The 22,282-nt window shown below is 37.7% G+C and overlaps 1 protein-coding gene across 2 annotated transcripts in view; it reads right to left on the minus strand.

Moving 5' to 3' along the window:
* Window positions 1–22,282, minus strand: part of tspan4a (tetraspanin 4a) — a 130,566-nt gene that overhangs the window by 30,981 nt on the left and 77,303 nt on the right. For both annotated transcript variants that reach the window (XM_044030638.1, XM_044030637.1), the window contains one exon: window positions 9,326–9,517. In XM_044030638.1, coding sequence (XP_043886573.1) covers window positions 9,326–9,517 — 192 coding nt within the window. The remainder of the gene's footprint in view (window positions 1–9,325; window positions 9,518–22,282) is intronic.

Consider the following 22,282-nt stretch of genomic DNA (forward strand, 5'->3'; position numbering starts at 1 on the left):
GACTAACCAGGTCTGTGAACACATTTATCCAAAATATCCAAATAAATGAATAATGCGCAAAATAAACAAACTCTACAATCTATTTGTCTGTTTATGGCTGAGTTGTTGTTGTGTATGTTTGTATGTTAAACATTTTACATCAACCTGTCCAGGGACTACAAATGGAAAAAATAAAGGGTCGGTCTCTTGTGTCACGTATGAAGTTTCGAGCCGATTGGTCAATGTGCGGCAGTTACAGGCCATGTGCTGTTACCTTTTGATAACGTTTCATGTTTGATGTGTATAGTACAGACTGACACATTGTGTATGAAATGTGCACATTGCCAAGATGGACGCCAAATTTGGTTGTAACATGTTTCCATCAAGTTTTGTGACATTTGGTGCAACTTGCTTTGTTCTACTGGGTTTTACCTTTGGGTGTGCTTCTGATTACATTGCACCACTTTTACATATTTCATTTATTTCATACGATTTTTCACCTGTTCTGATCCATGTGCCAATTTTTGTTAATTTTCAGCAATGTCAAAAATGTGATTTTTTTTCCCCCAGGAATTGCAATTTTAGATTAATGTAATGTAATGTCAAAGTGTTCATTAATGTGCACTGTCACTATTTTCTAGAAAAAATACATTCAACCATAGGCTGTATATTCAATCACTACCAATAGACCCTTTTTTGCTTAGTGGACCTTTAACAGACATGAATCCCAGCATGAATTTCTTACGACGATTAAAACAACATGATGTGTCTTTAATGCAAAGTTATGTTGTTTAATTTCATTGCTGAGTCAGATACTACGTGTCCTCAACTGTTCTTCTCAGTGACTCAAGGACAGACTCTTTATAGCATATGCATTCCAGCCTCACTATACAGGACAGCAGTCCTACAGTGAAGCGGTAGCATTTTAACATTTAAAGAGGGCAAATATGGTAAATGTAGTCAGTCACTGTGTCTACTGCCTGTGCATGCTGACATATGGATTTGGCTACAGAGACGCTATAGCTGCCATCTCAGAAGGGTAACACAGATTTTCTTCTTTTTGTTTGAACTAACATCAAGGCTACAGGTCTTCTGTGTGTTGCAGGCATTTGCCTGACAGTAGATGTGAGTGCTGCGAGTTCACAAGACTGACATCGAGCAGTCAATGAGCTGTCACTTGCCTCTGGGGTCTGTTGGCAGCACCTGCATTCATGAATCACTGAGCTCAGAGAGAATGAAAAGTACGGTGGCCTGACTGAAAGGTGAGAGACTGTCTGCATTACACTCTTTATCTCTCCAGGAGGTGTTCTCAAATATGTCTGAAATCAATTTATTTATATTGTTTTGTCAGATTCTATTGTATGAATGTTATGCTCTGCCTTGTGTTGAAATTCAGGTAAGCCCGATTTGGCAGTATTCTTAGGATACATTACGGAGAAGAAATATGCTTTACTGTGGACTGAGAAAATTCTGCCTTTTTAGCTGCTGAATATTTAAAAAGTCTGATGTCAAATGAAATGCAGCCAAGAGAAGAAATGTTGTTATTCACCACAAGTCCACAATATTGACCAACACACTGAAGCAGATTTACAAAAAATGTCAATAAGTCAAGGTTGAATCCCTGCTATTTTTTTGTCTTTGGTTTCTTGACCTACTATTGATCCAGAGAGGAAAATCTTCCTCCCACAGTGTTAAGAGTATAAAAGGTTGACTCTGCAAATGCACTATTTGAAATTTACATAAAGTCTGTGGTAAAGAATAACAGAACAGAATCACATTACCACAGGCACTTAAGCCTTTCCTATTGGATTCTTTTTACTACTTAAAGTTTCGATTCTTCTTTTGTTTCTAGCCACGAGAAACAGATGGGTCATGAATCCGTGTGACGGGAAAGCTACACTCACTAATTGTCACTTAGCTGAGTTCTAATGGAAATGTGCTAGCAAACAAACACTGCAGACGACAACAACCCTTTTAGTTGTCAAATACACACACTTACAAATCTCTGTAACCAATTAGTAGTTACTAAATGATTGGTTCAGCCAATTTCCTTAAATAGTACTGTGTGTTTTTTCACCTGCAAGAAAAGACCATGAGTGAATCTCTGAAAAAAATAAACAGCTGTGAACAGGAAAATCAGAGATCAGGATTTCAACAGACAGCTTTACTTGGAGCCAGTTGGCAAATCAATTATGCCAATATTCACTTTCTCTTTTTGCTCTGATTAGCAATTGGTCCATAGCTACAACATTTTCACAATAAATCTCATGAGCACATCATTGGGTAATCCAAACCTTCAAACTTGACAGTGAAAAGGGACATTGTTTCATCTTTTATGAATGAGAAACTGATATTTGCAAGCATTTAGGAGGCAATCTGACTAACTTCCTGCATCTGTCTGAATATCTCCTATATTAATCTGCTCCTACTAAGTAATGTAATCCCTCCTTTTGACTAACAAGCAACATCCAGACTCAGTAGACTCAGATTTTCCCACTGCTACAATGAATGGATTACTATTTGTACACTACATGCAGTAGTCAATGAACTATGAAGAAAGGGTAATAATAGAAAAATGCATGTACAGTATGTGAAAATATCTTAACGGCTATTTTGTTGTGAGTGAAACAGTTTAAATTACAACAAAAGATAAGTTACTTTGAAAGACTGTTGCACAGCAAAGCAAAATGTTTTAAGTGACAGACTCAGCAGACAGTGGAAATAAATGTGTGTCTGCTCCTTTCCTATAATCATGAAATAAGTTTTGTGTAAATGGATCCTGACACTGTATATACAGCACCTCAGCTAAAACCTAAAAGTGAAGTATGCATTGTTCTTGTAGAGTGCTTGTAGTGTCACTGTGATAAATTATTGTAAACAAAGTATCAGTTCTTATTCCAAAGAAGGCTCAATAAGTTTCTCCTGAATTGTCATTATTCAAACTGAAATACCGTACATTATTGTCTGCACAGCAGTGGCTTCCAGCAGCTAACTACAGGAAAGATGTATGGAAGATTGGAATAAGAGGAAACACAACATGACTATAAACAATGTTTTACGTAGCACAAGGCAGTACAGCTTACTAAAATGTTGTCATATATAATTTCCATGTTTTTAAACATATACCTTCAGTGGCAGAAATCACGTGTTTTAAAAGTGCTGATATCATAATCTATAAATACTCAATTACAAATCAAATTGAATAAAAACAGTACACTGACATTCCCAGGGATGGACAATATTTCAGTATTTTCTTGAGATGATGAAAATGCCTTCATATTTTAGATTGGTGGTTGCTTTGATCTTCTGAATTCCCTCATTATGTATCACTATAGTGGAGCAAAAGCAAGAAGCGATCGTTTTTGACCCAAACAATTCTTATTATCAGTTATGGGACTGAACAATGTTGGTAATATAATTGCAATGTTGCTTGATAACAATATTTACTGTAAAGAACTTAAAACATGATGGAGCATTACAAGATGGGGATACAGTCAACATGTTTAATTCTATACTATATATGCAAAGAGTTTCAAATATTGTGTTTTAAATTGGAATAGAAAAAAATGGAAAAAGATAAATTTGCTGATTTGTTGTTTTGAATTGTGAGTTTGAAAATGATTCATTGTTCACCCTGATCAAGTAAGACAATAAGCCTTCCACATTACTGCTCTCCAGTGCAACCTATAATGAGATAAAGATACTACTGACATGTGTAATGGTGCATATAAGCATGTTAACCTACTGCAACAAAGACAAAACTCAGTAAAATCCTCCTCAAGAACAACTCTCTTCCACTCAGAGAGGGCCATCCTCCCACAGGTTTCTGTTCCATTTGAGTTTTTGTTTCATGAGAGTTAATGAACCACAGCCAACTCGTATCTCACTGATGCCTTCAGGGACTCACAATAATCTGCAGGACAATGGCTCTTGAAGACCAGAAAAGAACTTCCCAGGATAAGGCTTTCCTTGAATGATGTGGAAGTCGCTGCTTGTTTTATTGCAGTGCAGCAGCAGAGAAACTGTGCTGCAATTAGTCACTGGAGGGTTGGAATTTATGTAGCAACATTTACTCTTACATTTAAGTAGCTTTAACGGATCCAAAGAACATAAAAGGCACATTGCAGCTTGCATGCATGATGAAAATACCTCAACAGGCGACCCTGTTTTCACTGTGTTATGACTGCTTTACCAGCAGCGTTGATATTCCTTTTTATCAGAGAATGATGCTTTAGTAGGACCACAGGATAAGAACTGTAATCAAAGTCCAGGTCCTTGATTGATTCTTTGTGTTCAGCCATTCTGTGATTTCTGCGCAGTGTGAAAGCTGCAGTGGCCCTTTGTGTGTTGACAGAGCTGAAAGACTGGTAAACCATTCATGTCAGGCACACAGTCCATCAGCCTTTTCAAAATCAATAACTTTAAGGATCTTGAAGCCTTGAGCGCATGTGAAGCCTTTGAGGTGATAGCCTTTTCATGTGGCGGGTCTACTGTGTCTGTGTCTCAGGTAAACATTTCCACCACAGAGCTCTCACCATTCTGACTAATCCATGGGCAGATTAGATCACAGATTGGCCACATCTCCTCAGTGACCTTTGACTTACTAACTGTAGTATTAGCACTAGTATTGATTAACCAAAATTATTGGTGTGAAACTTGACTTAAATTACCCATTATCCTGATTAATTGTCCCCAAGTGGCTTGACGGGGAATTCGAGTTAGTTCCAAATGTGGTTATATGTCAGAGTGGTGCTTCATCAAATAAATTGTCTACACTGCAAAACATGACTACTTCCACAGCAAATTACGTATTGTGTATATACAGGAGACTACTGTGTCCTGTAATTTCACAGTTTCATATTATAATAAATGAATGCGGCTGGTAACTGTAACTTCACAATTATACCATACTACATGTTACTGTGACTCTTAAAGTAATGCGTAAGTAATTGATCCTATACATAATTTACAGTGAACATGCATTAGCCGAGCACATCAGTCACTCCTTCATGTAGTAAGTTTGTATGAGGTAACCACACTCTCAAATTCAATAAAAACTAATGCTACATTAAAAATGTATAACAATGAGAACAACTCCATGCATCAACATCGTTTTTGATGTAGAGATTCAGGAAAAATTGACCACCAGTGAGTGTAGCATGGATGCAGCCAGCCGCCATGAAAAGCTTCTGTTGGACTTCAGAGTTTTTTTCATGGTTCTGTAAAGGAGATGCTGACTAGGTCCATGTGTTGTGACTGGGATAGGGGCTCTTTACACTGTCTGATTTTGGCAGAGGTGTATACAAATATCTAAGTAAAAGTACAAATACCATAACTGAAAATGACTTTGTTAAAAGTTAAAGTCACTTGAGTAAAAGTCTTAAAATTGCTCACATTAAATGTACTTAAGTATCAAAAGTATCTTGTGAAAATATAAACTCAAGTTTCCACAGACCAAGTACAAGTAAAGTACAAAGTACTTTTATAGTATGGTTGGATGGAGAGTTCTTAAACGCCTTTATCTCGTGGCACTTTGAGGAGGCACTTCATTCTGGATGTTTTAGGATTTTCCCCCATCTGATCACGGGTGACTGTCGTCTTCTACCGAAGGAGATGAGAAGATTTTCTGAAGATGTTTTTTGTTGTTTCCATAACCAAATTGTTTGCTTTGTAATCGGATGTTACTAATGGTACCTCATGACTTTTCTTCTCAAGTTTTCAAACCTGTGTTTGTCTTTGATTCCTTCTGTTGTACAAAGCTGCCACTTCCTGTTTTATTTTGTATCATAATCATCTCATATTATCAGATCTACTCGCTTCCTGCCTCTGTGATTGCACGCTCCCCCTGCAATTAGATACACCGGAGTCTAGATTCAGTGCCTTTGTTCTCCGCTAATCTCATCAGATTCAGCTGAGCGTACCAGCATTCTCTCTAGTGTTGACTCACTGACTTCTGGGTCCCAAGTTTTGCTGTGTTTTTGGACACCTTTGCCTAATCTGAAAGACTGTGTCTGTGCTTTGATCCTGCTTGTGTTTTTCAGTAAAGATTGACTTTAAATCCCTGAGCCATGCATGTTATGTTCTGCATTACCCAGTCAGTCATTCCAACATTGACTGAACAGATGTGATATTTTGCAGCACAGCAGCTGGACTGACATTTTGAGCTGAAGACTCAAAATGTAACTGCCCAAGGTTCCAAGATCACCTGTTATTGGAATCATCCCTTTATAGACTTTCAAATAGTCAAATGCGTCCCCTCATTTCACAAATGTGATTGAAAAAAGTAATTTTCTGGTGAACTATACAGCCAAACAGAGCTTGTGCAAGAAACTGGCTCTGCATTGCAGCAACTCTGATGTGTGATGCTAAAAATTAAAAGGCCCAAAGCAATAATAGTCTTATGAGCAGTAATTACAGTGATTCTTCAAATATCTCAGTGATGTCGCTATTCTCTGTGTCCCTCATCACCGATCAACCTCCTCATTAGCTCTAAAATTTGAAGGGAGAAGAGTCTTTCCTCATCTGCATGAAAAATGGGCTGCTCTGTCACTCATTTAAGCGGACCTGTAATTCACCCATTGTCATTATATTGACACAGCAGAGGAAATCGTGGTGGTCACCGTGGGGAAAATGTCACGGATCACACTAATGATCGACACTAAGTCTTTTTCCCACAGAGCTCATAATTGCTTACTCCAGCTGTGCCACTTTTCATATGATTAATTCCTACTTCCCAAAGAGATCTTCCCCAAAATACTTATGAAGTGTCCCTATACTCACTAAGAATAAAGCATCTGCCAAATTAGCAGATGTAAAAAACTTCATGCACCCCAGTTTAAAACTGATGCTCATGCAGTGCATAGTCTGCATAAATGACAACATAAAATGTTTGATTTTTGATGTCAAAATCCTGCGTAATGTCAAGTTCACATCAGTGTTGGATAGTCCTGCTGCCAAGAAATCCACATGGTAAACAATTTCTAAAAATACATATAGGCTGTCTTTTGAGACATTTTTCTTGCAAATACTGTCTTTACTCCAACAGCTCCTTTGACGTCCATTTGACATTTAGTCTTGTGCTGTTCCCTCATCTTATTATTGTTTTTTTTTTATCTGCGTTTTGAAGTTGTTGGAAGTTATTTATATTGTACTTGAAGATTCTTAAATATATTTCATATTTTTAACTACAGGCAAGTAAACGTTTCCTTTTTATCTGACGTGGAAATAACTTGAAATTCATTCAAAATTAGAACGCCATCTGCGCTTGTTTTGGCAAGTATCACGTAAGTGATACATACCTTTCTTTCCGTTTGTTGGTCATTGTCATTAAATGTGTCATTGAGTTCTGGGGAAGGTCCATGTGATTCAGATAACAAATGCAGATAAAGTAATTTTCCTTTTTCCTTTCCTTTCCTGTTTTGTTTCTTTAAGTGTCTTCATGAAATGGACTGCATTGAAAAAGGAAGGCCTTTGTGAGCTTAAAATGGCTTGAACATTCTATACCTTTGCTGATTTAGTATTCATGCATCCATGAATCAATGATGTGGGGCTAATTTGCATATTCATAGACATGCTAATTAAACCAACCTCTATCCACACCCATTCCATGGTATTATAGGTGTAATTCACACATATATTATTGTACAACATCACCTATTCCTTGTATCAGAATAGTATGGAGTTCACCTTTTAACAACAAATTGGAACACAACAGTAATAGATAACATTAACCGTTGTCTTGATTGCCAGCTTTTGACACCACATCTATCTTTACTCTATCTAAACTTTGAGGTGAGAACAGTGAAAACAATATGAAAAGCCCCAAACTGAACACCATACTCAGGTATGGTGTTGGCTTATTTCACTTATACATAAAAAAGAAAAAAAAGAACATGAATATGTTAACAAGGTTGGAAAGTTGGTTTTCATTTGTGTGGCAGCCTGTAGCATTAATGTAAATGAATGAATGGAATAAGGTGGGTTTTCTGCGAATAAACAATTCCACAAAAGTACCATTGCGGCAACAACCACAGCTGTAAAAAACATGTTTTAAATGTCCCTTAATGTAATCTAATGGAGGTTATTTAGCTGTTTGTGTTTATGGTAATCAAGAGTTGCGGTGGGCTATCTGCATTGGTTCTAATTTAAATAAACAAAACATTAACTAAATAATGATCAACTTGTTAGGGTTACGGAAATAGTTTTCTTTAAAGTGTAAAAGAAAATAAGCTCATTATACCTTTTAAGCTTAAAGGAGCCACGGTATGTCATCAGAGTTTAAGGAAATATGTTAAGTTGAAATACTGGCTTCACTGACACAATTTCAAACTCTGTTAATTTTATGGTTTGGTGTTCTGGTCTAATGAGCCACCCATCACTAACCACCCAATAACCCAGCTTGCACTTCAACACATGGGTTGCCAGCAGAGTGGAGAGAGTTAAACACAAATAATCTACACTGGATAATTTTCTCCAGGACAGGGAAGCAAAATTGAAAGCTTCAGCCAAGGCAGCACTCTCTCTCTCTCTCTCTCTCTCTGCCTGTCATACAGAAGGATATTTAATGTTTTTTACAGTCTGATAGTGTTGCCATGTTGTCTCCTCTCATTATGTGATAAGTGTCCGCTGCTGCTCGGAGCAGACACACTTTTACTCCCAACCTTATATTTACAAATATAAAACTAAAACTACTATAAAAAATAAAATAATACTGCATGTGCATGAACACAGTGTAACACTGGACATAGGTGCAGGTCCATGAGTTCCAGAACCTTGTTCTACAATGTTTTGATAGTGAACCGTAGTAAAATGCTAAAGGTCACTGATGTGCATATTTTTTATTTTATACCTCCTTTAAATATCCTGAGTAGTGCCCTTCATGAATTGCCGTCTGTGGGCCAAACATGTTTCACCATTACTGTTACCAGCCTTCAGTCTCACACAAGATGTCACTGTTTTATGTGTGAACAACACATCTGACAACCTGAAATACATTGTTGAACGTGCACCATATCACCCAAACTGATTCAGCGGTAACTTTGAAATCTCCATCAGTGCTGATCTACTGCTTGCTTTTAAAGCTATAATATTCAAGACTTGTGCTGACATATCTCAAATGTTTGTTTGTCTTCTCCCTGAGGTGGCAGCTTTACGCAAGACTGAATGTAAATGCTTGTCATAAAAAGGACAGATTGAATTCCCTGCGTCTTACATCACCCGATGATACCCAGAGCCTATTGTCTGATGTGAAGTTACAGATGCTACCTTTTATATCAACAAAAACGTAACATGGCCTTGTGTTTAAAGTCAACAAGAGCATCAAAAACCATCTTGATGAATGACTTACCGTCAGCAGCAGAGGACGGCTCTCTTTGACAGCGCCCACACAGCCCAGACAGCCGATCACCATGATGATGGTCCCGACTGCAATGAGCAGGTTGGCTGCTGACAGGGACGGAAGGGATGATGATAGGGTAGCAAAGCTTCCCTGGGTCACTGAGAGCCAGACCCCCACCCCGAGTATACCACATCCTCCCAGCTGCGAAGGAAACACAAGGAGGCGTAAAGCTGTCAGTTAAATAACACACTTAAACCACACACAGACGGACATGCTGCTGCATAAAAATATTTGCGTTATTGATATATATTTTTTACAATCCGCTGCGGCATACAAAGAATCAGTCTAGAATTTAGCATAACAAATAAAATCAGGTAGACACCTAAGGTCAGAAATGTATTATTTGATAAAATGAACATGATGTGTCATCAAGAACACCTATTAAACTGATATTAGTTTATTTATTATTTATATATTTATTTTTTTATCAAAAGTGCTTAACTCTTTCTTTCTTTTAAGTCACTTTTTTTTGGGGGGGAAAAGGGGAATCAACAGTGACAACATACTCTCTGGTGTCATAAATAGGCCCAGACATTATCACAGTGTTATTAATACTATTATTATTTGTGTTATATATTACTAATATATAATAGAATTATTATAATAACATTGTTATTTCTGAAGCTGGTTGGTAGTTACAGAAAGAGGCAGTTGCACATTTATGATGCAGGATTTTTTCGCTTCATCTGTAGAAAATGTTCATTATCAGACTGTACAGTTACTTTCTCAAATTCTCAAAAAGACTTACAGGGCTAAATGCATGATTATAATACACATGCATTTTCCTTTCTATTTTCAGTTTTTCTCAGAAAATCTTATTTAATGAGCTCTTGAGCTAAAAGTAGGGTAAGGCAAAAATGAAAAAAAGCACTCATGTGGGGCACCGTTCACTCAGGCATAGAAGAGATTTCAGCAGAATGGGTCACTGTTCCTCATAACCGCTCCTCATTATGCCCCAGAGTAGTGCTGGTGGTGACCAGTTTAAACTATAAAATATTTCATATACAAGATTGGTATATGAAAAACAGACCGGAGGAAAAGGATCATGCTGAGAATAAGAGGCAGTGAATCTCAGAGCTGATCATATGACAACGTGGATACAGTTTACATCTCCAGCCAAGCAGGACATGTTTGTCCTTAAAGCTGCGGTGTGTAACTTCTCAACATAAATAAATGTCCCTTACATTCAAACCGTTGTCAATTGATTTCGAACAATGCTGATTAAGCCTCGTCAGCTGCACATGACTCACTGTGTTCCTCAATACGACACAGAGTGATGCATTTTACATCACGGCTGATGGAAGGGAGGTGGAAGCATAACAGCTACACTAGAAAACCGAGACATGAGCAAACCCAAGGTTAGGGATTAAAGCCTGGTTCTAGTGAGATACTGTTGGAATATGGATTTGGAAAACTCTGCACACTCACCTGAGGCGTGGGGTAAATCTGATAGCGATAGCAACAATAACAGCGTTCTGGTGGCAGAAGTTACGGACATCAACATATCACAAATTAATTATATTTTCCTTAATAGTACTGATATACTTCCCAGTAATTGATAAAACCTTTCTGTTATTAATTTCTGGCTGCATGTCTACTTTTAAGTCATCTCTCCTACAGTGCTATGCATAAGTTATTCAAGGCTTTACTCAGACATAAACAAAAAACAATTATGTAAGAATGATATTTGGCTCTATTTGTAATGAAATTCATTGCACTGTGTGCGGCATATATGCATTAAGATGTAAATATGCACGTACCTTAGTTTTTTCCAGTGCACTCATGAAACCACACATACATCTGTTCTGTATTGTGTAAATCTCAATCATCTTGGAACTAGGCAGACTGTGCCTCCTGAGCCATGTGTGCAGTAGCCTATAATTTTCACTTAGAATGACTGCCACATCATTTAACAGTTTTATGGTTGTGTTCAGGCTCACACAGCTCTTCGTTGAGGCTACAGAGAAAGATCATGACCTGCTACAACACAGAAAATGTTCTTGCAGTGACTTGCAGACACATCATGTTTATTTATTATTTACCATAAACTATAGTCTTCCCTCCTTAACCAAAGCTCTTTCATCGGACGACCACTGATTACATCTCCTACACGACATATCTGCTGTTTCTGTTAAGTTGTAAATATCATTTGTAAGAGAATTTGGTACTATAGAGTTGAAGAGTGTTTCTGTTCTCTCGGAGGCTGCATCAGTTAAGGCGTATTTAAATGTATAAAATGTGTATAGTGAGTGCAAGTTTGTCTCCATGTGACTGATTTTTAACCTTATAAAATCTGCATAAAACCTTATAACACCATAGCTGTTTCTTCTCCATATTAAACCATGCCTTCTCCATGCCTTACCCATAACCCACTTCTCTGTGTTGTATTTGGATAAGAAAAGTGTTTTAGTCCAGTAGTCATAATAATAAATAATGTATTTGTTAATAATTAAGAGTAAGTTAAGACAGGTTAAAAAGCTTGGTGCTTTTTCAGACATCATGTTACATACAAGTTGTGGAGTGTGTATTATAATATTGATCAATATTTTGTAAACTAATAAATCATTATTTCACTCTCTTAAGCGCAAAACCCTAAAAAAGTGAAAAAACACATATGTATTCCTCAATGTGTCATCCTCAGTTTTAGATATCAGATAATAAACAGTATTTTATTCATGATACAGAATAAAGCAACAATTCAGTGCGTCTCAAATGCAATGACAAATACAAATTTCTGTCAACTAATCTTTTGATCAACAAATTGTTAAACTGTGTTCTGTAGAATTCACACTTTCCCAAATGTGTTCTTGTACTTGTTATTCATCTCAGTTGGAATTTGTCATCAAAACTCACTGCCAAAATTTTAACAGTCACCCAGATTTACAGTATCTGGAATGATACAGCCGTCTGAAGTGTCTCCTCTCACAGTAGTAGAGTATTTAAAGCAGAGCCTGTGATGGAAGGTGCAGATTATGGTTTCTATTTTATTTGCCTCCTTAATTAAACTTTACCCACTGTATCACACACATCACAAAATGTGTTTGCAACAGAAGAGATGTTTCTGCTGCACTCCAACAATCTCCCTGTGAATAATTTCCCCTACCACAGTATGTTCTTGACTCCTGGGCATGCGATGTATAATACAGGTGAATATTTTAATATCAATATTCACGGTATGTGACTATTGGTGTTCTGATCTCAAGCGCCCTGTGTAGACCATGGGCCAGAAATATATCATATCCTTTTATTAGTGCGATTAAGGTCATAATTAGACTACTCATACATATATGAATAAAATGTGAAACTCTTGTGGCCAGTAATTAGTAAAAAAATATGAAGTTTTCATGATACTACACGAAAGAATGTGAGTTTGATTCCGCATGTCTCATGAATTATTTTCTCTCGTGACACTTTGATGTTCGAGTCATGTATTCTGTTTGTCTCAGGAGAATGAATCTTGCTCCTTAAATCTGCTCTCATGGTAGCAGCCTGCTGACGAGGGCTGCTGGTTTTTAATATACCCTATACTAAATATCCCGATGACTTTTGTAATATATTTGATTAAAGGGAGCAGTGGGGAAAAAACCCTGAAGATATACAGTATTCAAACAGGTTTTTTTTTTCTTTACATATCCATTTCTCTTCAAAATGTAGTTTTCTCAACAGTCCACATGATGCTTGTGAGGAATGACACAAAACAGCTGCCTAGATGTTGCTTTCACCCTAACCATAAAGGCCACGCTTCTGCAAGAGCATTTTACCTGTGATTTTCTTTGTATTCCTGACCTGCTGTTGGTGGACACGTTTTGATGCAAACCTATCTAACCAAACATTCATGCTGCATTTACACTGCATGGTGCAAGTGACCCAATTCTGATCTTTTCCATGTCAGATATGACCCATGACAGTGTGACACATGGATTCAGATATTGTCAGATCAGATTCAGGCCTCATTCATGTGGAAATAAGTCAGACATGTGCATTTGTGGGTGAAAAGTCAGGGATCAGATATTCCCTTGTAAATGCTTCTGGTAGAACGATGTAAATACACACGTGTACGTGATCTATGATCACATGACTCTCTTTCAACTTGTACAATGAAGGGTGAGGACTCAAACCAGTGAACTCACTGTTTTTTTTAACCAGTGAGTAAGAAAGATTTCTAAATGTGATAGTAACACCACTTTCACTTCCCTTTCAGTCTAATAAACACTTTCTGGTCAGTTACCACGATTTATTTCCCCAAGTGTTCACCAATGTCAATGTGAATATCAGACATCGGTCACTTTTGGACAATGTAAGCAGATCCCCCCAAAAAATCAGATAGAGGTGACATATCAGAATTGGGCAGTGTAAATACAGCCCTAAGGGCTTGTCAGGGGTTGTGGGGTTGGTTAAAGGCCACATAGACCGGAAGCTCCAATTAACGCTGCGTTTGTGTATCTGCGTCATTACCTCGTTTATGAAACCCTAAAGTTTCAGAACAACAGTTCAGCCACTGCTGAGAAAATAGTGTTGTATTGTTTCCTGGGCTCTGTGAAGCGGATCGGCACTTCCTTAATTTGATGTCGTCATCAGAATTTCTCACCACTCCTCTCACCACCGTAGCGCCTCCTGGTGCGGGCACTAGTCCGGGCACATCCGGTTGCGTACATTCAACCGCAGAAGAAGAAGAACTACTCTTGTTGTAGCTGCTGAGATGCAGAGCATCCACCGTGCCAGAGGGGGAGCTGTGTATCTGAGAGCTGGCCTAGCTATTACATCACTTCCAGGTACCTGGCCAATCACAGGACAGTGGGAAAGCTCTCGTTGACTGGCCAATCACAACACAGTCCACATTCTAGGGGTGGGATTTTGGTCTGAAACGGCGCGGCTGACGAGAGCGTCAGTGAGGAGATATTTCGATCGGCTCGTTTGCAGCGACTAGGAGGTTAACAAGTTAATATATGCAAGTAGACCTCCATAACTAACATATATGTGTGATACAAGCATTCTATGTCGCCTTTAGGGGTTAGGGTTAGGGAGTATAGTCCTCATGGAGACCAAACCTGGTGCTAATGAGACAGAACCTCATTTCTATGGAATTGGTTACAATTTGAACATTTGTATTGTTGGTACATTAAGGTTAGAGTTAGGTATTAAGTAGTTAAGGCTTAGGGACGCAATGCGTGTCCGTAAAGGGATAGATGCACAGACCTCTGTGTGTGTGTGTGTGTGCGTGGAGAAGAAAGGGAAAAGAAAGAAGGAGGCAACATTATGGATGCAAACTGCCTTAGAACACAGAGAACAACATTAACAGGAGCAGTGTGGATGGTTTGAAGAGCATTGTTCATTGTAATACATTCAACTGTTCTCACTGTTGTGGTGTTTAAGAGTAAACTTAAACAACAACCCCATGGCGATATGCACTTGGCAGTATCTTCAGTTACATTTTATACAGCATCTGTCATTAAGTTTGCTGCTCATTTGTTAGTTTGTATCCGAGATGGAAAATGGACACTTCATTTGTGAGAGCCTGAGCTCTGGTCTGATCTTTTTGTCTTGACATTAAATGAAGATGACTATCAGTTATAAAGTTGCTTCATAGCCTTTCAGTACAGCAATAAAATGAATTAACTGTCTATATATTATATCTGGTCTTCAATAGTATCACCCGTGCAACAGATTTAGTACTTTTGAAGCATATGCTTACTACAATTTTAAGATTGCATAAAAATCCACTGGGTCTTAATATGTAATGTAGTTGCTTATGATCCCTTATGTTAGGATCGTATTACTTCACATCCGTTTTATGCTGCTGTGTTTTTTAAAACAGTTATGTGTCCCTATAGTCCATTAAAAGTGACTTTGAGCACCATCTGGGCCCAAACTCTGAACCTTAGGCTCAAAACTTCTATATTATTATGAATATTATTAACATTATTGCTAATATTCAAAAAATATTTAATGGATCCAAATCATATTTTTGTTTGCTTATGTTTGCTTTTGTTGCTGTTGTTTTGCTAAGCCATTGTGTACAACTGACACTATGCCACACACACCTTGGGCTGTTTGCAGCCTCCAGATTGGGAATTTAAAGATGCACAACATCCTGCCCCTTGTTGCTCAGGCGAGCACAAACATCAAACTTCCCTCCAGCACTTTCCTCTCTGGTTTTCTTGAAGAGTTACAGAGCAGAAAGCTTCTTTAAAAAAAATATGCAACCCCGTATAGCTGGAGCAGAACATTAAACCATTACACACAACCAACACCAGCACAATATGGAAATAATTAGGACATTTAATACATTTTTGACAAAGTAATCTTTAAGCCAGTGTAGCTGAACATGTGTTGGTCAAATAAAATTAGTGATTTGAAAAGCTCACAAATTTGTTTAAGAGCATAACTTGCCTCCTTAAAATTGCTTTTTTTAAACACCAATCAAATTAATTGATTGGAACTAATTCAACATCCCCATCCATTCTTTAATTTTGCATTCATTTACAGTTACACCCATTTTCCTTTTCATCTAGACAAAGGGACAAACACAAAAGACACTTTTCATGTCTGAAAACTGTAACTGACTTTATGACTTGGAGGAACACGGTCTCAACTGACAGAGCCCTAAATCAAAGAGTCAATAAAGGAGCACTGAAATACATTTATGTCACAATGATCTGGATTTTAGCAAGACTGGTATACTCCTGTCATAGATGTGAAAGGCACAATATACTGTATATATCCTGTAATTCAGGACATAATATTTACATTTAATATGAGTTTATTCTTTCTGAGCAAACCAAGGAAATGGCTGGCAAATCTTGTAAACCAAGGACTTTCAAACTAAAATCAGCATTTTAATAATGCTACAATTTGTCTATAATCTTGTCAATCTACAAATATTTTGAAATGTGAGAGCCTTGAAGCACAACTAACCGTAGATTGTTAGTGAGTGGGTGTTTTTTTTGGCACTCAGTAAGGCACATACCACCTCTGAGGCCAAATACTCAGAGGACAAATGTCAGAATTTTCACATCAATACCCATTTTATTTCCGGAGAGCAGCCAAATCTTGTTATGTTAAGGAATAAACTCTTTTAAGCAATATTTAATGGGTTCATTCCACCATGTTTGCTGCAAATCATAGCATTGTGTCTTGCATTGCAAGGCACAAAAGGACAATGTGATCAATGTGATTTTAACAAACTAAAAATGTCTGTTTAACTAGTCTTTCTTACTCACATGTGCTTACATGTTATTGTTCTCAGACCCTATGAGAAAGCATCCATCCATCCATCCATTGTCTCCTGCTTCATCCTCCACATGAGGGTCATGTGAGGCTGGAGCCAATCACAGCTGACATAGGGTGATTAGAGTGATAAGGCGGAGTTACACCCTGGACAGGTCACTAGTCCATCGCAGGGCCAACACAGAAACAAACAATCATCCACTCACACTCACACCTATGGTCAACTTACTTTATTTAAAAATAATAATAATAACAACAACAACAACAACAACAATAATAATAATAATAATAACAATAATTAGCCTAAGCCCCAATTTAGCATGTTTTTGGAGTGTGGGTGGAGAGAACATGTAGACTCCCCACTCTTAGTCGAACAAAGATCCAAACTGGTGCTCTTCTTGCTGTGAGGCCACAATGCTAGCCACCTCACCGCCATGTGGCCCATAAATAAAGATTTATCAAGCAAATTCACAAACTGTCCTTCCTAAAAAAATGTCCTGTGATGTTTTTCATTTGTAATTGCTTCTGCAAATCAGTTTAGAAAGATCAAAACATGAACATTGGCATTACAAAAAGGATGGAAACATAGATGAAGCAGCATAAACTCAGTCAGAAGGTGCCTTTGTTCTCACACTCCTCTTATCAATGCACAGTCAGTGTTTGCTATCATTATCATCATTACCCAAAGCTGTATGATGTAAAAGAATCAGCTGTCCACCAGCTGGTCTCACCTAACCAATCACCATTATAATCCTATCATTTTGTTGCTTCTCTTATGACTTCTCTTTGTCTCTTCTTCTTCATGCTGCATTTATGCCAATGCTCCACCTCCTCATCACTGCACAGTCTTTGCAGATTCATCAAATTCATCATTCTACACCCTGCAACAGTCTCAGCAATTCACCATCCACCATCACTACCAGTATCAGGACTCCATAGGAATCTAGCTGTGAATCAAGGCAAATGCCCTTAGTTATATTTCCACTGTGACAGCCCCGGTGCCTCTCTATTGCTCTCCATATTTGGTGTGCTCTTTGTTTCAGGTGCTGAGAAGAGTAATTAGGAGCACCTGGCCAGCTCAGTGCAGTTTGTAGGACCTGCCAGCCAGCTGCCTCAGCACCATGTGTTTTCCTCTTAGCTTAATTTAATAAATATGAGTTAGTTATTATTATTTCTCTTGTCTAGCTTTGCCTTTGTTGCACTTTATGAGCCGGCTGTAACACCACGTTGAGTCCAAACAACAAAGACACCACAGACTTAAATTTGTTATACAGTCTATATTAAACAACAGAAATAACTCAAGAGCCATTAAGTTTCAATACACTCTCCTTTCTGGGTTATTTATTGGGCCATAACCTACATTCCAAAAAATCTGTCTGCTTGGACTTGGAAGGTCAGTTCAGGACTCTCTCTAAAACCAGGATAACAAAACAATCAAAGGATTGCACATTATAATTGTCTGCTGATGGGGTCTGGTTTAACCTCTCATCTTGTTGCACTGATGAAAATCTGTTTTACTTGTTGTTCTTTCAGCTCCTCTCCTGTAAACATCTTTGCTAAGTCTATCATACTACACTGATGGAGTTCTGACATTGCCACCTGCTGATTTGTTCCAGTTTATAATGTTGCCTTTCCTTCTCAGTAAAGTGCTTCAATGCTTTCCAACTCTGGTTGCGTCTGCATTTGGTCCTTATTTCTGTTCCCACTAATGATGAACTGTGAGATTATGTGATGAGTTTGCTGGAACCTAACATCTATTAGTTTAAGCCACACATTTCCAAACAGATGCTGACTGGAAGTTTTTCAATGGTTTAAACGAGAACCTGCAGGAACGAATAATCCCAGGTTTTGAGTTGATGTGTTTACCTTATGTAGGTGTGGTCTTAATATTCCTCTGACAGTATACAGGTTTGACTAATCCGTTTCCGCCCCTGACTGCTTCACACGACAAACAAATCCCTTCCGTTTTATTTACAGAGCCTCTGCCCAGGACACAGGGCGATAAACCCATGTGAAAGCCAGGAGAATACTGTGTTAGACCATAAAACATTCTCTACAGTAACTGGTACAACAAACCCTTAAGTAGGTGTCACCCATGAGGTGTAACATGTAACACGGTGAAGAGTTCAGTGAAGTCAACGTTAATACATTTTTGAATAACAATAGAGAAATGGAAGCATAATTGGCACCAATATTGTTTGAAAAAGAGAATCAATTAAGCATCTTTAAGTCTCCAGAAAAGCACTATAGAAATTTGACATTGATATTTATTTATTATTTAATAATTTGATATAATTACTATTATTATCATTGTGATTATTGTTATTGTAATTATTACAATGCATATTGATGAACATATCAATGTAAATATGCCAGAATTAGCCAAAAGGCTACATTGCATGTGTTGTCCCTGGCAGGTCAGAAAAAATAAGAGAATCCACAGTACAAACACAGGACCACAAATACATACAGCAATAAATGTGACACATATTGACATAACATTAATGGGTTTTAAATGGATTGAAGATAGTACATTATTATTTGAGCCTAATGAAACATTTATGCAGCTGAAAGAATTAGTGACATTTATGGTTACCCTTCCATCTCTACATAGTTACTCTGCAAACTTTATAATTAAAATGCTCGGATAAAAGAGAGTAAAGTCTGTAAAGATAAATTGTTTTTGTGATTTTTTTTAGACATAAATGGATATGAGGAAGGCCACGTCTTTAAAGTACACTGCATGAACAAAAGCCACTTCATTTTATGTTAGGGAAATAGGCATTTCATCTGTGCACTAATAATTTATTAAACAGGTTTCTGGGGTGAATGTTTGCCCACAGCTCTTTCACAGCTGTCAGGAATACGTTTGATTTTACTTTCCTTTTTTGGAGTCTTGACTTTTCAAAGAGTAAACACACCTCACCAACCCACCTCGAGTAGGTCTTAGTTTGTTTTTGTTTTTTAATTCTCTTTTTACTTCCATCTAATCATTTCTTGTGTCTGCAATTTTACATTTGAGAATACAACAGAACAAGGTTGGGAGGAGAGGAAAAGGTACAATAACAATGTTTGCAACTTCAGCACCACGGACAGTGTCATAGAGGTATGGTTGAGGCCAAACAACCTAATGAACTGTCTCTCTCTTGCTCTCTCTGTCTGTCACTGAATAATAGTTATATACCTTTCTTTCTTTTTTTAATAAAACGTAAATTTAAATAGTTCAGGTCAGTTGAATTTGCTCCCATTTACAGTGGTACAACAATGAGCAAACACTGTCATCATATACACACAAAAAGCAATGGTGCAAATCAATTTCATTTTAAATTAATTAACAAATTAATGAATCAAAGAAGTTGGATTCATTTCTCTTCACTTTCATTACTGCATAGTGGGTGTGTGGTTATTATTTAAAGTCTGGTACTTCCATGTGAGTTTAAACTAAAATGTAACTGTAGAGGTTTGCTGATGCTGCCATACCGCAATGAATCATATCTAATAAAAACACACCCCTATAGATCCAACTCCAGCTTAGCTGCAATTTTTGCCATCAAACATTACTGAATAAATAACTAAGGATTGATTTAATTAAAAAATAATCAGTAAAATAAAGTCACATTATTAGTTGCTAAAGTACCAAATAAAATATGACAATTTTATTCAGATACTGTAGCTTGTGTAGCATTCAACATTTTTATTTATTAGAAAACATTTAACATTGTTAATGATGGGTATTCGTAAAAAAAAAAACTCCCTTGTGCTTTTCGGAAAATCATATGAAATGTAGGATCAACAAGTACTGAGAGGAGGTCAAAGATAACCACACTAAATAGATTTATTTACACAGAGGACAGAGAGGAGAGATTATTCATATGCAAGTTCCTTTTACAAGGAGACAACAAGGTTAAACCAGACAATCTACCAGTCATGAATACTGATTGTCATTCTGAATTAATATTGCTATAGAAGTTGTGGTAATCAATAAAAACTCATTAGGCTCATTTGATTGTTGGAAAAAAGGAATTCCTTAGAGTATAAAGAGCATTTCCTGCATTAATTAAGGCTTTATTAACTTGTGATCTCACTATGAGTGAGTGTTTTTCCCCCCGTAACTAACTGTGGTGAAACACACAAAAAAAGCAGCACTCATTCATTCAGATGCTTTACCTAAATAAAAGTATCAACATTACTGATCACGATCAACATTATATACAGAATTTTGGCCAGTAGCCATCATTTCATTACATACTTTACCTTTAGGAGACAAGGGGGTTCAAATTTGAAATTCAGATCCAGTAATCCGATTGCAATTGCTAATCCTATTAACACTGTTAGTTTGTTTTACTGGGAGTTTGATGAACACTTTGGTGTTCAGACTGACCCACGGCATGGTAGATTCAGCTAACATTAATGAAATAGAGAATGTTTGTCTAAAAACGCAAGTGTCAGGTTTTTTTTTATGATTGTGAGGCCAAGCAGGAAGTAGGAAGTTAGAATATAATGAATATCAACCAGGGGGTTACGTTACATGTCATTTAGCAGACGCTTTTATCCAAAGCGACTTACAAGGGAATTAAGTACAACCTGCCAGGAGTGGAGTTGAAGTTATTGCCATGATGTCTCTGCACCTGGGGTACCGGCCTTAACCACTGAGCTACCCCACCACTGGGGTTACTTTGCGAAATGCAGAAATAACTCCATTTTAATGGAAGTCTATTGAAATTTGCTTATTTCTCACTTGATTTACAACGTCAGAAAATATTTTCCTGAGAATTCCATGGTGTCAATCACTAGGTTCAGCTCTTCTTCAATAGAACATAATTGCGTATTTAAGTAGTGTTTCCACTAGCATAGTACTTGGTACCAGGTACTATTTTAGTACCTGCTCAGCAGAGGTTCCAAATGCGTGCTGAGTAGGTACTATGCGATGATTGGTCAGACTGCCCGCCACTGATCGATTTTACAAGTGCCGAACAATGCCAAACTGTAGAGCAGTTAAGGTGAGACTAATTGATCCCAATTAGAGGAAAATAGTCAGAAATGTATGACATAAGTGAGTGGACACCAGTGAGATTGACAGTTTGTGAAAAACAACCCTGGGAATTTCCAGTTGCAAACCCTCAACATGTTGCAAGTCTCAAACGTCCTTGTGGGAGTTCATATTCTAATGGCTGTGTAAGCAGATTCAGTCCCCACAACATGAGCAATGGCTTGGTGGTTTGAGAAGTAGGAGGTTCAAACACTAGCTGCATCATACCAAAGATGTTTAACTCCAGCCTCTCAGCATATAGAGAAGTAGGGGAGAATTAGGACCCACAGTTGGGAGCACAAATACTCTACTCCTTATGCAGAACCTTCCATGGAGTGTAAGACAACTGACAACCTCCCCTCTACCTCTGTGCAACATGAGCAATACCTTGAATACACAGGCACCTATGTTATAATCAGGTCTTTGTTTGCGCTGAAGCGTGCTTGCTGACATCCCATCAGTGGCTTCAGCATTTCATGAACACTGGTAAGCCCACTGACAGTCAACAATGCTTCACCTGAAGCAAGGGGCACACTTTTCCCTCACACAATGACCTACTTACCACCATGCCAAGCCTGACAGCCTCTGCTCAACCTGAAAATCAGTTGTTCTGCACACAGAAGAGGAATAAGTCTTGAAAGTCAGACAGT

This window comes from Solea senegalensis, linkage group LG7 (genome assembly GCF_019176455.1).
Source record: "Solea senegalensis isolate Sse05_10M linkage group LG7, IFAPA_SoseM_1, whole genome shotgun sequence".
Taxonomy (NCBI): domain Eukaryota; kingdom Metazoa; phylum Chordata; class Actinopteri; order Pleuronectiformes; family Soleidae; genus Solea; species Solea senegalensis.